Here is a 17,420-nt window from a genome sequence, read left to right on the forward strand (position 1 = left end):
TTTTGTTTACAATAAGATGGGAAGCCGACTTCTCCATGGAACGTTCTACATGTCCCCTCCGTCTGCAGCCTGGCGCACAGCTATTTACAAAATAAACGGAACGCTTGGCTTTCTTCATTACCATCACTTTGGGTGTGACAGTCTAGAAAACAAATCACCAAATCACCCGGTAAGGGCTTACTAGTGTGAAATTCATCAAAAGTGAATCAAATCATTCTACAGCTAAGCATAAAATACGAACTCAAAAATACGATTCACATTTTTAAAGAGGCCTATAATTAGCAGCATAAAAGAGTCTCTCTCTACTAATACAGTACTTTTTAGAAGTATATAAACTGCAATTTGATACAGTACCCAGCTGCTTATTTTGCTCAGCAATTAATTTAATTAGATATGTGCATATTATCCATCACATTAAATCCAGCCAAGGTGAAATAATAATTTGTGAATTTAGCAAAAATTGATTTACATGCTATCAATATTGCAAATTTTAAGAATGCTTTTTTGTCAAGAAAACTTAACCTGCTCCTTCCCTTCGATCTCCTAATCATCAGTGATGTCCAGATCGTGCCGATATAGAAATAAGACTGGTTCCCACATGTAACCCCTCTACACATCACGTGGTACCATATACTAAGGGACACATGGAGGCATGCAAAGCCACTGATGAGAAAGCACTGTAGCTACCGGAAACGGGGCTACACACAGAAGTAGGTCCCTGCCTGTCTGCACTACCTCGCAGCACAGACTGACACTCTGGACATCACTCACGAAACACGCACACGGAGATTCCCTCTGGAACACGGAAGTAGGAGTGGCGGAGAGAGGCTTTTTACTCTGCATTATTTTATGTCGTGGGGACTGTATAATGAAAACGTAGCCTTGTACTGCGTATGTTTAGAAATAAAATGTGAGAATCGACGGTACTGATACCATCCTCACGGGCACAAGGGACCTTGCACTGTAACACCTCGGGAGCCCCTCCGGAACAACTCACCAATGCCACAGCCCCACACAGCAAGCGCTAAGCACGTGAACCGAAGTTACGTGCCGCTGGGGCAAACACATCCCAGATTTCATGCTACAAACCCACACCCTCCACATCAATTTCCAGTCCCAGTGCTTTTGCCCCCTGTTCACTATTGCTCATAGTTCAGTCTGTCGGGTCAATTTTGGGCTGCTTGGTGGGTATCCACAATAATTACAATAGTCAGCGCTGTCCCTTAAAGGTTGCACTAAATAGAGCAGTTTAAATGCATATGTTCTGGCCAATCTTTGACTCCCATCCACCTCTACACACCCCCATGACCACACACACGTAAGCATATGCACTAGCTCGTGCTGTGTTGTATCTTTCATCGTCCTGGCCTACTTCCCATTACCTCCCACCGCCTATCTGATGGTGACTCTATTGCTGATGCTACCGCAAACAGCTAATGTCCGTGGTAAAACTACATGGTCCGCAATGAATCACAATGACGTATGAACCCACCACACTCCCTCTACCCATTCTAATCAGATAATGGGTTTTTCTCCCTCCATTGTACTGCAAAAGGAGAAAGTAACATGGGGGAAAACACTCATAAAAATAGGGGAAAATAAATGTAAATGTTTAGGTCTTGAGAGTAGGAAGGAAGGTCATCCAATAGATTTGTGACAGGTAACAGTAATTCATCGATGGTGTGTGTAGTCTTCTTACCTTGAAGTCCCCTGAAACTTGGAGCTGTTTCAAATGAATAAAAGACCTACAACATCACCATAAAACAGTCTTTCTAGAATGTATTTTGTACAAAAATCATGGGTTTAATTTTCATTTTTTCTTTTTGTTGTTACTATTGCTAATGATCTCACCTAAATCTGGTATCTAACAGTGGCAGAATCTTTGGTTCACAAAACGAGGTAAAAATAACTTGATTATTTTTCACATTCCCTATTTTTATTAGGAAAGTGTTGTCGCTAACCTTTTATTTTCCCATTTTCTGTTTTGTGTTTCCTGGGGACAGAGTTAGCCTTATTACGAGTAAAATAAAACAAAAAGCCAGAAACTAAAGACTACCAAAGAAAAAGGAAAATGACAGCTAATTAGAATGTTAGAGCAGGAATAAAATCCAGGATTAGAAGAGAAATCCGAAGTCTAAGTTCTAACCGCCTGGCCTCTTCCCCAAACTCCCGTGCCTACGGGCTCCAGGACATTCGGTCAGTTCCTTGCTACCCTGCACCTCCGTTTCCTTCTCAGTGATGTGAGCACGAGAATAGTGCCCAACCCTCCCAGGAGTCCTGTGAGAGTCAAGAGAACTAAACAGTGCCTGGTACACAGTAATGTCTAATAAATATTCACGCCTATTAGTAGTACGTATTAGAAAACCGAGGCCCAGAAAGTCTGTCTTTTCTCCAGGATAACTTAACTTGCTAATGGCAGAATCATCATTGAAATATGGGTCCTCTGACTTTGTGTGTTTTGGCTTCCTTTCGATTCGCGTCACTCTATCTGTAGCCTGGAGAAATTATTTTCAAGTGAGAAAGCAGGGAAGTCCCTTAGATAAGCAAGACCTAGATTTTAAAGAAGGAAAAGAAGCAGCTTGAGGGGGGAGGCAAGTGCAGACATGGAAAACACAGCCCCCAACTCAAAGTAAGAGACAAAAAGGAATGGGTGAAGGGTGGGGTGCAAGTGACACAGACATAAAACTTCCAATTAGAGTTTTTATTATGACACAATTCATTAGAGCATAATTACATTTATTAGATGGTTAATCAGAAGGTTAGAAGTAAAGGTCACGTTGAATGTTAATTACACATCCTTTAGAGGCTTTCGAACATGTTAATAGCGGCGCTCGCCCAGACTGCCAGTTATTGCAAATTAGCTTAGACTCTTGGAAGGCAACTTGGTGTCATCTTTAAAAATTCAAAATGCATCTATCCTTGTACTACTCAATATAGCTGAGAAGAAATTATCCTGTAATTAATGTGTGGAAGTGTGCAAAAATGTGCACAAAGGAATGTCCAGTGCATTAACGGCGGTACAGAACACTGGAAACATCGTAAGCGTTCATTAATGGGGAAACTCTCTGTTTGTGGCATGTTCATACTGTGGAATGCTACAAAAAGTTCCTCTGGAAAGAGTATTAAATGAAAACAAAATCGAGGTACACAAGAATTTGTGCCAGAATAACCTTCATCTTCTATTTAAATAAAGGATTTACATGTATATAATGATGTTTACATAAGACAACAGAAAATGCTGCAAAGACGCAGGAGAAACTTCCCAGTAGCTACCTCTGCGGGACAGGCCTGAGGTCAGGGGGACGAGAGGATAGAAAAAGTAAAATTTTACTTTTCTTTCATGATATATGCATCATGTATAGGATTTTACATATGTTATATTTTACCATACGCGTATGTTATTTTAAGACGGAAAGAAGTGAGGTGAAGCGAGGCGCGGACTGCGAGGAAACGGACACAGGCGAACGAACAGGCAGGACAGAGCACGGAGCGCGGACCGAGAGCGGGAGGACGTGGAGGCGGCACTGACGGCCGGGCGTCTCACCTGGCACTTGGCGCTGCAGTATCTGGCCACTTGGCATTGAGAGCATCGCATCAGCTTCTCCTTCCTGTGGAAACACAAACTCCACGTTAGGGACCGAGAGCCGCGTCTGGGTGGGGGAGCAGGCACAGACCCACACACTGCCACCTCACTCTGTCCACGCGGACCCTCAAGATTTTTGCACCGATCAACATCTCACCTTCAATGTGAGATGCGGACATCATAATGCGCCTTTTTTGAATTGTGATTAAAATGTAGATAACACAAAATTTACCACTTTAACCATCCTTAAGTGCACACTTCAGTGTGTTAAAAAGATAATTCAAGGGACAAAATGGAGCTGTTCAAGCTAAGCCCCACATCGAATGGAGACTTAACTTAATTACTGCTTTTCTCTCCGGGATAATAGCATGTGGGTAAGGTTTCCTGCAGAGCAAACACTTGGGCAGCAGTGAGAGAGGAGAGAAAAGTATCAGAAATGGAGCCACCAGACAGTTCCTGAAAACATTCTTCCTCTGGAAAAAAAAATCAGCATATTGATGCCAATGGAAAGACAAATACACATTTTCTTTTTTAAAAAAAGGCATCAGAAATGTAATCCTAAAAAAAAAAGTTCAAGAGCTAGGTGACTCATTTTAAGGTACTGTCAACACTTTAAGAAAATGATCATTCATTTCTTCATCCAACCATTACTCGCTAAGCCAGACACCATGACAGGCAGTGGGGGATGAGCACAGAGTAAGACAGAACCAGCCCTGGCCTTCACGATGCTTAGACTAGCAGGGAAACAATCTAATAAGAAACTGAAATATAATAAGGACTTTTTACAAATGATCCTCGTAACTACACCAGCAACCAACTACATTTCAACATTTCATTTCATTTCAAGTGTGTAAGGGGTTCAGACAGCTCTAAGAAACAGTAACATGGTTGGCACTGGTCACTAATTGTGCTACTTTATGACTTCAATAGTTTGATACTCCATGGTTTCCTCACCATTTCCAAAAAAATCAATTCTTGCCCCTTTCAGGCTACTGCAGGTGAAATAAAAAAAAAACTTAAGGTAGTTTAAGGAAAAAACTGCCCTGGAAAACAGTATTAGCCACGTGACCAAAGACTCAATGCATGTTATTTAATTATCCTAGACACAAAAAAAGGACTGAATTATATGGTCTCCAAGCATGTATTCTTTTGAAAACAACATTCGCATGGAAATTATTTCTTCTACTGTCTTTATTCAGAAACACTTGAAATTCATAAACCTCACAAAATCTGAGACTGATAAATCAAAAGGAACTGGGGAATAAATATAATATTAACTTTTTGAAAAATGTTTGGGGCAGCTGAACATCGTCACAGTGTGTTAAAATGCATTTTTCCTTAGATTAATTTAATGGTCATTTTCAAAGGAAAGCTTGCTTGGAATGCTAAAAGAAATACTTTGAAGTAACCAAAGAGAGTAATTAAAATGGAAAACATGGAGAAGCATTAAACTCTAAAAAGATATTTGATAGTCATATAAAGATTTAAAACATCCCAGTAACAATGTTTTTAAAGCCTAGTAACTCAAATGCTATTTTAAGATTACTCTTATAACATATTCTAGCCTAATAGGAGAAGAACTCTCTAAACAGTACATTCTACCTCCGTCGTTTCTTTTTCCAACAGAATGGAAAAAAGAAAACAAAACTGCGATATTTTTGGTATCTATGGTAATCATAGAAACATTAATTCAATCTATATGGGGTTAACATACCGAAATACAAAATACAATAAACATCAAAATACAGATCAGGCTTATCTATCTTAATGAATAAATTCAAGATTAAATTTGCTGATTACTTATCTTCCCAATGTATTAACTGCCAAAATAAAACGTGAAGCAATCTGTTCAAAACCAGTTAAACTGAGCCTTGATCTGCTACAATGATTAACAAAGCCATCTTAAAGATGATCCCACATCTGAGCACGTGACACCTCTGTGATTTCAGGGCACAAATCCCTCTATCCATCAAGCTAAATGGAAGGGTTAGAGAGGTTAATAGAGACAGAGTATCTGTAATAGACTTCTGCATTTCATTCCCTACTCAATATACTCCAATGGCCATTGAGCTACTTGTAATGTTCTTATGAATCAACGCTGCCTTCGCTCTCAAGACAGAGGCGAGAAACCCCCGTGTGCGGCAGCAGAGCTTACCTCTGCAAATCCCTGCCCAGCTGATCTGGTGACCGAGTCTACGTGAGGCTTCATGAACAATTAAAGTGCAGGCACAACTTTAATTAGAGACGCAAATGGCACCGCTAAGCACCTAAATAAAACATGAACAAGTGCAACAGCCACCTGCACAGAGCAATGCCGACTTCCAGCCTCCGTTTACCGGGAGATTCAGCTGCACAATCATCTAGGCTTTATGAGCTCTGGGCTAGCAGTAGAGGTCAATAATTCACAACCATGAAAATAAGCTTTGAATTATGCACTTACATTCTATTATGGATTGCACTTGTATCTGTCAAAAACGTCACAGACTGAAGAAACCAAGTTCTCTCGTTTGCTAGGCTGCCACCCCATTCTATCCTCATTCTCATTAAAGAAAAAAAAAAGCCTCATATTGCAAATTGCTGATAAATCGGGGTCAACTCATTCTATCTGTGGCTGATTAAGGGCTGCTCCTGGGACCGCACGGCTTTGTGGTTCATCCCTGGCAGGAGGGAAGCTGCGAGAAGAGCAGGGACCCCAGACACAGATGCGTCACAGCCCACGTCCGGATGCAGGGTCAGAGCGTCCGTGTCGGACAGCAACATGCAGGGGCCTCGGACACGAAGCTCCTTCTGTCCGCTTCCCCTCACTCGTCTGCCTTGAATTCAAGTCTCCCTGGTGCTACGTCTACCCTGTCCTTCAAGTGGCGGAGCCTGCCTGTTCTCTCCTCCGCTTCTACTGCTTCCCTCCCTACAGACACGTACCCTTGACTGTCCGTCACTCCCCTGTACAGAGGGTGCAAAGGACGTAGGTCAGGAAAACTCAGGTCGAACATCTGGCTCCATCTCTTAGCAGCTGCACCATCTTGGCAAAGTCACTGTTCCCCTCTGTGTCCATTTCTTCACTTATCAAACAGAGGTAAGGAAAGCTCCCACGCGACTGTCAGGAGAATTAAACTCGATGACCCATGGGACAGTTCCAGATATCCAGAAAACACTACAGTGGACGTCAGTGCCCTTTTCTCCTCCCTATTTTAATATACACGCTATATTCCTGATCCCTCTTCCTCCTGGTCCCCCGCCTTCCGAGATGTGAATGACCTCTGCCCTGTCCTTGCCATCTTCAAATACTAATGCAGCCAGAAGGAGAGCCGACTGAGAGAACACTGAACTAGGAGGCAGCCCAGAAGGCCACTGACAGGAGAGTGACTCCATGAGGTGTGTAGGTTCCATACAGTGGAAATACACGAACCACAGCCACATGCGGTAACACAGATGCATCTTGAAAATGTAAAACGTTGAGTACAAAAAATCCCATCAGACTATGTTCAGCAATAATACCATTTTACAAAGCCCAAAAGGAGGGAGAAATAAAAAGTGTAAGCATGCACCCACAAAGCACTGAAACGTCTCACATAGCCTGATTCAAGGTCAACAGTTTCACATAAATTCATTCGTGTTTGGATACACACCTGAACTGGAACGTATACGGCTACCTACATGGACACAGCAAACACAAACAACCCACTTCCGTCCTAAGGCCGTTGATCTTTCAAAGCTGCACAAAGCCAGCCGCACACGCTAGCCCTCACTGACATCCTGAATTCAAATCACGACGGCGGCTGTGGACGGGAAGGCTACTCTCAGATGCAAAACCGCTCCACGCACCGTGGCGGCCACAGCTGGCGAGGGCAGCGGCACTCAGTTCCTGCGTGTTGAGCCTCCGCTCAAGACCCCATCTGTGCTGACTTCCGGCTGACGGGAATAAATCTCCTCCAGCCTGGGAACTGAAGCATATGCCGCCATAATTAAAGGTGTCTTGAGCCAGTGCAGCCGGCCCCGGAGTGCTGAAGCCGGTGACCTCCGAGCACACCAGGGGACTTCACAAGGGGCGCCCGCCTGCTAAACAAAGATGCGTCTGAAGGCATGGCGCTGAGGCCTCCCCATCCTGTATGCATCATTTCTGCACCTTACCGGGCGGCTCTGGCTCCCGTTCGAGTGTGGAGGGGCGGCTCTGAAAACCCAGGAGGCGGAGGAGGCAGTTAAAACCGCAGCGTTCAGGTGCCCCTGCACGCATGTCCTCTCTGCATCCCTGTCCTTCCCTGGACCTGTGCCCGCCGACACCAGCCTCATGCTTCCATTCCTGTTTAAACTAAAATTCAGTCCCGCTTTAAAATCAGCTTCCTCAGCCACACTAGCCACAGTTCAAGTGCTCATGAGCAACAAAGGTTTTAGTGCCTGGTTACCACGTTGGACACAGCGAATAGGGAGTACTTCCATCATCACAGAAAGTACTTTTGGGCAAACCTGATCTGAACACCAACCCGCTGTTAAAGTAAAACCCAAACCCACACCAGGTTGCTGAACACACGAATCCTGGAGCCAACCAGAAACGTCCAGGATTGGTCACCCAGCACAATGGATCTGAAATTACTCCCAGGCCTGGGCTGTCGAGGCTGCGCTCCGGTGGACGTGGGGTCTTCGCCTGCCCGTGTCCTTGTTCAGTGCTGCCCGGTGGCTACCGAGGGGACTTGGGACGTTGGGGAGGTGAGCCTGGCTCGCTGCACTGTGACAATCCGAGTCAATTCCTCTACCTGTCCCATGGGTCCATGTGTAAAAACAGGGACAGTACTAGAAACTACTGCCCAGGTTTGTTTAAAAATTAAATAATAAATACTTGTAAAGCTATTAGTACCATGCTTGGCACATATTAAGAGCTCTGTAATTATTAGCTATTAAATATTATTATCCCTGCCAAAGGCAAGGTAAAGGAAAGAATGACGAATTTTAGCCATTAAAATCTATTTAGAACGCTGGTAAACATTTGCTACAAGAGAAAATCAAAGTACATAATCTTTTTCACTTTCTGCACTGTATATTTATAATGTAATAATTTCCTGCCTCACCTTTAGGAAGCCTGTTCACTATTCGCCCAGTCTCTCTTGCACAGCTTGTGCACAGAAGGGTGTGTCAAAAGTCCTCCCACCAAGCCCACGCGGGAGGCAACTCGAAGTGCCGGTCCAGCTTCAGATGAGGACACCGAGGCCCGAGTGGCCAAAAAGCTGACGTCAGTGGCCGTGACTGGGTCAGGATGCAGGCAGCGTGGATCTCGTGGCTCTTAGAATGTTATCTCTGTAGGCTGACACCTCTTCCAAAGCAAACAAAACATTCCCAAGCTATCTGTTGGGCAACAGTATTAGCAAGAATTTATCTAAGGGGCTCAGCAATGACAGGCAAAGGGGAAGTTCATGCGTGTCATGAACATGCGTGTGACCTTAGCAGCAACCACTGTGCTGGCACACATGGATGGGGAGCACACTCGGCTTCTCAGAGGAGCTGGTGCCGCCCTGGGAAGTGGGGCAGGGAGCTGTGAGGGCGGTGTGGTTTCACAGGGACGGGGGTGTGGCACAGCATCCTCTCTGAAGGACACAAGGGTGTTTACACCCTGCAGACCGTGTCACAACGCTGCATGGCTTTCCAATGCCCAACCAGCTCTTCAGTTCTTAATGCATTCAGGACTCGTACGAATTCCTTTTCACATACAAGCAGAAGTGGTCCTTGTATTCTTTAAGTATACTGAACATATGCTGAATCTGCTAGGGTTGCAACCCTACGAGGTACATCGGAGGAAATGGAACTATGTGTGTCCACCAGGAGTTGTCTCGTCATTTCGGGTGATGATGTAATCGAGTGCTGTTTGAATCGCCAGCACAACCCTCTTCTGTCAGCTTCCACGAGAGCTGCACACGCACAGCAGTTCTTCCCCACGAATTCCAGCAGTGCTTAACCACTCACATTTGGTGGCATACACTCTTTCACGATGGCTTTCCGTTTTTCCTTCTTTACATTATCATTAGGGCATTCTCCTGATCTACTGAAATTGTGTGCCTAAGTGGTTATGTCAGCTGAGAGTTTTTCCTTCAGGAGTGTGTGTGTGTGTGTGTGTGTTCCAACACAGTGTTTATATAAAAAGGAGGCGCCGGGCCTCACCGGGCTGATGTTCTGTGGAAATCACTGGTGGTCCTCGGAACGAGCTCCCGGGGTGCCGCCTTGCTGTTCTCTCATCAACATTCGCTCCACGGGAGACACGGAGCTGCGGGTCCCCCGGCTCCAGCTCTCCCACTGCCCAGGACACATAAATGGAAGGGAAAAGGGAAGAGTTCCCCATAGAGTTCTGGACCCCTCCCATCCTACACCCTATCCTGAACCAAGTCTTTGAGGATGAAAAGAAGCCACCATCCCTCCCCCTTCTATTTTCGCTGCCCCCCCGCCCACTGAGTCAACTCCCTTTGTCAGCACCTCCCCCAGAGGAGACAGAGAAGGACCAGGATCTGAGGCGGATCACCGTCAGACCTTCTCAAACCTCTCCGCACCTCGACCCGCCCAGTAAGTAAGAGTGACTTGCACAACCCCTTGGGCAGCTCCTACAGCACTCACGCTCGCAGCCTGAACATAGTCTCCGTACGTTGCTGGTGTTTCCCTCCCTCAGCAAATCAAAGACAGAAGACACAGTCCGTCTCATCTCCCCGACCTGGGTGGCCTGCCCCTAAGTTTCCTACCCTCAGAGCTTCTAATGGGAACAAAACTGCATTGTCTGTTCTTTTACTTTCTAAGTACTCCTTAGACAGAAAACTTGAAAGCTCTTCAATACTTCCTCTCTTTTCAATGCCTGCTATTTATTTCCTGTAATTCAGCCAAAAAACGGGCAAGCATTAAAGAATAACAGATTCCAATAAAACTAAACAAAACATATTGAATGACAGCTGCTTGAAGTGTTATAAAAGAGTATTAGCTTATTTTTTTCAGGGATTTTTTAATTTTCAGTGTTAACTAAGAACGAGAAAGAAAGGAAAGAGAATAATTATGATGGCAGCTTTTAAATTTTGCTGTGTACCACATCTTCCCAACTACCTGATAAGGAAGGTCACCCACAATTTAGAGTTGACGAAATCAATACAGAGAGGTGAGAGAGTCTGTTCAAGGTCGTGCAGAAAGCCACCTGCACACCCCAGTGCTAGGGTAATAAACCCTATCTGTCGAATTCCACTGTATCATGTTGCCTCTCAACAATATGGTATTATAATTATTATGCCAGCGATAACAACATACCAAAAACTGTGCTAAGTATCTCATCTAATCTTCATAATAAAAGTATGAGATAGGTAGCAGAGCCAACACCATTTCACAAACAAGAAAACTGGAGAAAAGAAGTCTGGTTGCCCCAAGTCACAGAGTCAACAGCGCAGCTGATGCGCAAGCCCAGCCGGCATGACTCCAGAACCTGCGCTCTTCATCACGAGGCTGCGTGCTCTGCAGGGGCTACCACTCACCAGCAAACAGCTCGTCGTCATCAGCAAAGATTACTGATGGAATTACAACAGTCCAATTCCCAACAGAACGGTTTATTTATTTTAATAGTGGCTATTTTCATGAAGATGCACTAGCAAGTCAGAGGGAGATTTTTTTTAGTCCCCAACTTATTAAAACTCATAAAAAATGTAACCATTAACTTTAAGAATTAAATATCCTCTTTTGATGTACTAATGTAAGTACTGAACATTAAGCGATTAAAGAATAATTTCCTGTAATTGCTATTTACGGGTGGGAAGGGAGAAGGGATATTTAATGGTGTAACAAAAAACTGTCTCCCTGTACCTGCCCAGGTGGAAATCTGTCTTTCTCCTTGGACTCCAGGCCCCTCTACCTGCAGAATCCGCAGAGAGAAGAGGCTGCTAAATGCGACCACAGTCTTCGGAGAGAGAACAGCAGGGCTGAGTCACCACACACTGTTATGTACAAACGACATCGGCAGGGAGATAGGTGAAGGATCTACTTATAGGTTAGAGGAAAGCAAAGTTCTAAATAAATTAACTGTAATGACATTTAAAGATTATTCTTGGAAAATATGTAAGGGAAAACTAAAAGAAAAATTATCTGATAAGTTCACAAAGCCATGAAGCAAGATCAGATATCCCAGCTCAGTCAGGTGGACTCAGGGAAGAACCCAGCCAAGGACAGAGCCGTTCTGTTCTCCACAGAGGTTAAGGGTGAGCGTCAGTTTGCCAGGAGACCGGAAATGTGCAGCACCCTGGGAGTAGTTCTCATCGCCATCGGTCTGAAGGTTTTTAATACACGTGTAGACAAAATACACACACATATATTCTCACATGTATTCACAGATCACATAAATATATGAATGAAAATATACGCGTACACCTGGATCAGGTAAACCATACCCGAACCCTGGATCCAGGTTTCTGACACCACAATGGGCAAATCCTGATGAGTGGCACAGATTTGTTACAAAATGCTGTCTTAATTGACGGCTGACCACTTAGGTTTAGGTGTATTTCATAATATATGAATGAGGATAATATCCAAAAGATAATGTAACTAATACATCTTAGAACTGTTAACACAGATAAGCTCTTAGTAATTGTTGACCAAAAATTCCCATGACAGTTCTTTTTAAGAATTTATTTATTTGTTTTTAGAGAGAGTAAAAGGGGGGGGGGAGGGAGAGAAACACCAATATGTGGTTGCCTCTTGCACGCCCCCGACTGGGGACCTGGCCTGCAACCCAGGGATATGCCCGGACTGGGAATTGAACCGGTGACCCTTTGGTTTGCAGGCCAGCACTCCATCCACTGAGTCACACCAGCCATCCAGGGCCTGTGACAGTTTTTAAGTGATCTTTTCTTCTCTAAACTCAGGTAGTATTTGTGGTCTCCAGGCCTAGGATTCCACACGGGAAGAGAGAGTATGGTGTTGTGGGCCCTCCCCTTCCCTTCTAATACAACAGCAACATTATGATAGATAACATGTATTGAGTACTTCGAATGTTTCTGATCATTGTAGATGCTTTCCATACACCATCCATTATTTTTAGTCCTTGCAACAACCCCATTGTTAACCCCATTTGCTGACAAGAAAATGGACCTGGAGTTTAGGTAAAGAGTCTCCAGTCAAATCTGGAACCCTGGTTCCTAGCAACAGCAAAAAAAGTCTGTGCTCACTTTTTTTTTCCTATTTGGGTTTAGTTTAAGATTTAATTTGGAGAAAAAAAGGGTTCCCCTATTTAAAATAAAAATATTGAACACCACTACCCTTTGCTAGCACTTTTATGGTGACCCTGATCCACAGTTTAATTCTATTAATACGTGGTTGTTTAACTTCCTGCCTGTTTGTGATAAACGCGCTTGTGTTCTGAACTGCATCCATTCAGGAGTGACTCCCCACAGGTAAGCTCACGAGGCCGGAAGGTCCTTATATCTCTTTGTGTCTCCTACATGGCACCCAGTGCGGTGCCTTCACATATAAACTTTTCAGCAAGCCAGCTTGGCTTAACTGGTTAAAGAAACCCATGTTTTTTTGTCCTGGGAAAAACATTTTTGTATAAAACATGCTACCGATAATAATGATACTACTGATAATAACGAATAATCTTGAGAACTTTGTATGAGCAGCAGCTCTGCCACACCCCATCCCAAATTTCTTATCCGTACAGTGACACCTCATGGACTCATAAGCTGGAACACGGGTTCCCTGCAGAGTGGCTTGTGTGTTCTAATTATCCTTTTTTTGACTTAGCATTCAAACCTACATTCTTACTTAATTAACATTCACCACCACTACTTGCACTCGCAGAGCACATGGAAAATGAGACCTACATGCCAGGATAACTTGCAAGAAATTACTATTCATCAGCATGAATCAACAAGCCCACGATTATAACGGTATCCCCTGGGAATATTTTTTTTAAGCTTCTCTTAAGGTCATATAAAAGAAAAAGGAGGAAAATAATGTATTTTGCATCAAAAACCATACAAATGTTTCAAGAGAAAATTAGTATGACTATCCAAGATCAAAAACTAATAAAGTTCTGATACTTATTACAACTTGCAAGAACCTTGAAAACTTTAGGCCAAGTGAAGTAAGCCAGACACGGAAGGACAATATGGTATGATTCCACTTATATGAAGTATCTAGAACAGGCAAATTCAGGGAGACAGAAAGTAGATTAGAGGTTACCAGGGGCTGAGAGGAGGAGGGAATGAGAATGTACTGCTTAACGGTTAGAGAGTCTGTGTCTGGGAGAGACAACCCAAGGAACACCACCGCCGGTGGAAGGCGCAGAAGAGGAGCTCAGTGGAAGACGCAGCGGCAACCATGTGAAGTGGACGGAAAACCAGGACACAGGAAAACGGTGCTGAAGAAAGACAGGAAGGCCTGAAATACTGCGCAGCAAGATGGAAGAAGAACCCAAACTTGTCGCCTGGGATTGAGGTCGCTGACGACAGGCTGACAGCAGTGTGAGTGGAGCGACAGGAACGGGAGGGGTGGGGGTTGGTGAGTGCATTCAGGGAGGCCAGAGAAGACCGCCCTCGAGCTGAGCCCAAGTGCCCCCGGTGGACAGGGCCGGTGGTCAGGTGGAAGGAAAGGAAACCACCCGCAGTGTTGGGCTGGGTCCAGCTCCCAGATGCTTATCATAAACTATTGTTCATTACTTAAAAATTATAAAAATTACACACAGACCCTATATCATGGGGTAATTTACACTGTATATTTTCTGCCACAGTTTATTTTCATTATAGCAATTGGCATTTATAATTAAATATTTGTTTGTTTACTTATTTATTATATGTCACATCTCAGGACAAACTCCTTGTTCTGTAAATTTTTCTTTAATCTTTACTGTACTTTTTTCATTACCATTTAGTCTCCCCCAAAATTTTGAAATTTAACAAATATCACTCATTTGTAACTTTGAGCAAACTAATCTTTTATTTTCATTGTAATGCTAATTTTTGGAGGAGAATAAGTCAATCAAAAATCTGGAAAATACACTGCCAGGCAGACACTGGTGAAAAGGTTGTATCAGTGAGGTTGTGCCTTTTGTATGACCGCTTCCTAAAAGAAGCCAGTTTATGTACATGTACTACATATAAACCACTTTCCAGTTCCACTACAGTATGTGCCAGACAACTCTAGGCAACTAAACCAAAAAGTTCAACTTCATTTTTACTCAGTTCTTTTCTTAAAAAGGACTTACTATTTTATAATAGGAGCTACTAAAATTTTCAAAATTTCCTGTACTTACTGGAACTGAGAAAATCGGTCAGTACCTTAAAACCCACATTTCTGGCTGTACATACAAAAGTTACATCAAACTGAGATTGGACTAAAGTGTTGAAATACTACGACCTCTTCTAACACTTTCCGCAAGGAAACTGGAAGAACCATTTATGATCAACTGCATGCACATAGGAGAAGTAGCAGTTAGGACGCCCTACAAAACACAGGCACAATTTCTAATTATATCCATTCATTCTCTTTAATTCCTCAAGCGTGATTACATATTTAACTTGGCTCTCTTTAAAAAATTAAGTTACTTTCACCATACATCAACTAGAAAGTTAATCATTCTCCTTGTCGTCGCAAAAAGATTTTAAAGGAGGTGGGGAGGTGACAGTGTTCAGTGATTTTTAAGAAGTTGATTGGAAGGCATCAAGTAAGACAGATCATCCAGGAAATAAAGTTTATCAAAAACTCAAAATATGTAATCTGCGTAAAGTCAAGAAACAGCCGGAGATTCTCCTTAAGGAGTTTATTCATGCTCACTGGAGAAGAAAGATTTCCCTTCATCGTGTCTGGGTGAGCTTCCAAAATGCTATGAGACTTCACTATCTGATAAAAGTGACTACTCAAGAATTTTTCTTAGATTATTTCTAAGAGACAAAAGGCAAACAAATTCATAACCTATAACTAACAAAGCTCAAAATTAGCCTAAATATGTTACAAATTAAACTGTAAATATGCAAGTTCCACATAATAGAATCCACGAGATTACCAATCAGCAAGGAACTCACAAGCTACAACTGTAACATGCATTTCCCTACCTCCTAGATGCATGAATAATAAAGCAATTTATTTCTATGAATGAGCACTCCATCTTCAAATGTAAACTCATTATGGTTTCATATGGGCAAATGTGTCACCACTGGCATTCAGTATTCGAAGTGACTTTCAAAACATACACACTGCCTCATTTCCACAGTCTTATTGGCCTTCCCGCCTGTCGCTGTACACACATTTTATGCCATTCTTCCGCTACCTTCAAAGGCCAGTTTTGGTTTCCCACACACTTCTCTCAAGACAACTCAGCCCACACAATAAGATAGTATTGTGCCTCTGCTGCATTTCACAACCTCGTTTAGTTAAGATCCAATGAAATAAGGCGCATAAAAGTGGACTCTGCACAGTCTGCCAATGGGAGACATTTAATAAACCCTTGGAATCTGAATTCAGCACAACCCCTCTGACACCAAAACATTAAGAAGCGGAAGTTTCACATTTAAACTCCAATTAGACCAATGTCACGGCAATAGTATAAGGGCAAAGGAGCCACATCCAGAACGGAGAGTGGGAAGAAGCAGAAGAAGGGGCCCTCCCTGAGTAACTGCAGGGGAGACACAGAGGGATGGAGAGGATCCCCAGGCCTCTCGTCCTTCAGCTCCCCACACTACGGGTTCATTCTGCGGAAGGAGAAAGAGAAGGGCGCTCGCTTGGCCTTGGCTGCCTCACTGCCGGCCGACTCCTTCCTACATCATGTTCCCACTCTGAAGTCAGCCTTCGAGTTTATGACGATCCTGCTGTACGCCTCCACAGTCTCCGTCACAAAACGTTCAAGATCCTTTTCTTTACGTAACTTTTCATTGTTTGAGTTACCGTAATTACCCCCCGATGCCTATTTACTCACGTGATAAGAACCAAACCAAGCATCAAGATAAACTGATGCTTCATATCTGCCCCCAAACACGGCTCTTTACCTGGGGTCCAATGGATGAACTTGGGTGAAATCTAACTATCTGAAATTATTGCAGAATGTGTACATATACCTTCGTCTATGAAGAGAGTCCACAGATTTCATCAGTTATTTTCTTATTCCATAGATAGACTGGGGAATAAATAAAACAAAGCAGCAGAATTTTAGGTGAAGGTATTCTATTTGTGTGCCACAGTTTCTTTGATGAGAGGAGTATGTTAAGCCAAAATATTCCGAATGACTGTAATACTGGACAAAGCACACCCAGGACAAGAATTACTGATTGCTGCTCTTCTCTAAACTAGGAAAACCACCAGGAATTATGCAGAATTCCAAAGGGCTCCAATGGGGCTGAGGTGCAGGAAGAGTAATAGTGCGGAGATTCTAAATAATAGAAGAATTCCAGGCAGAAGGTACGAGGAAAGTGGAGAAAACATGCTAAATAAAACCACATTGATTCAAATGTCCCCCAGGACACCCGAACCTCCACTACAGTTTTTTCTCTGTTTCCCAAATAAGTGCAAGTTCATCAAGGGGAGACACCAGCCTTAACAGTCTCTGCACCATGGGCCCCTGCTAAGCACCTGTTCGAGTTGTTACTCAACATTTTATGAATTGATAATGCAAGTAATAGTAGGAAGTGGGTGCCAAGTTTTTTTAATTTTTTAAGCCTGAAGCTTTTAGTAATATCTACATGTTCAAATTTCCTTCATATCCACTTGAGAGATTAAATACAAATGCCCTAAAATATTACAGAGAAAACATATTTATGAAACCTTATCCCTTGTTTTAATAAAACTATATAACAATAGTAGAGGGCTGAAAACGAACCTAATCTCCCTAAAGTGGACTAAAATT

General features: G+C 43.2%; 1 protein-coding gene across 1 annotated transcript in view; it reads right to left on the reverse strand.

Moving 5' to 3' along the window:
- SMYD3 (SET and MYND domain containing 3) overlaps positions 1–17,420 on the reverse strand; it is a 446,130-nt gene that overhangs the window by 372,562 nt on the left and 56,148 nt on the right. The window contains exon 2 of the mRNA XM_028531246.2: positions 3,545–3,608. Coding sequence (XP_028387047.1) covers positions 3,545–3,608 — 64 coding nt within the window. The remainder of the gene's footprint in view (positions 1–3,544; positions 3,609–17,420) is intronic.

Source organism: Phyllostomus discolor, chromosome 15, assembly GCF_004126475.2.
Source record: "Phyllostomus discolor isolate MPI-MPIP mPhyDis1 chromosome 15, mPhyDis1.pri.v3, whole genome shotgun sequence".
In the NCBI taxonomy this organism is placed as follows: Eukaryota; Metazoa; Chordata; class Mammalia; order Chiroptera; family Phyllostomidae; genus Phyllostomus; species Phyllostomus discolor.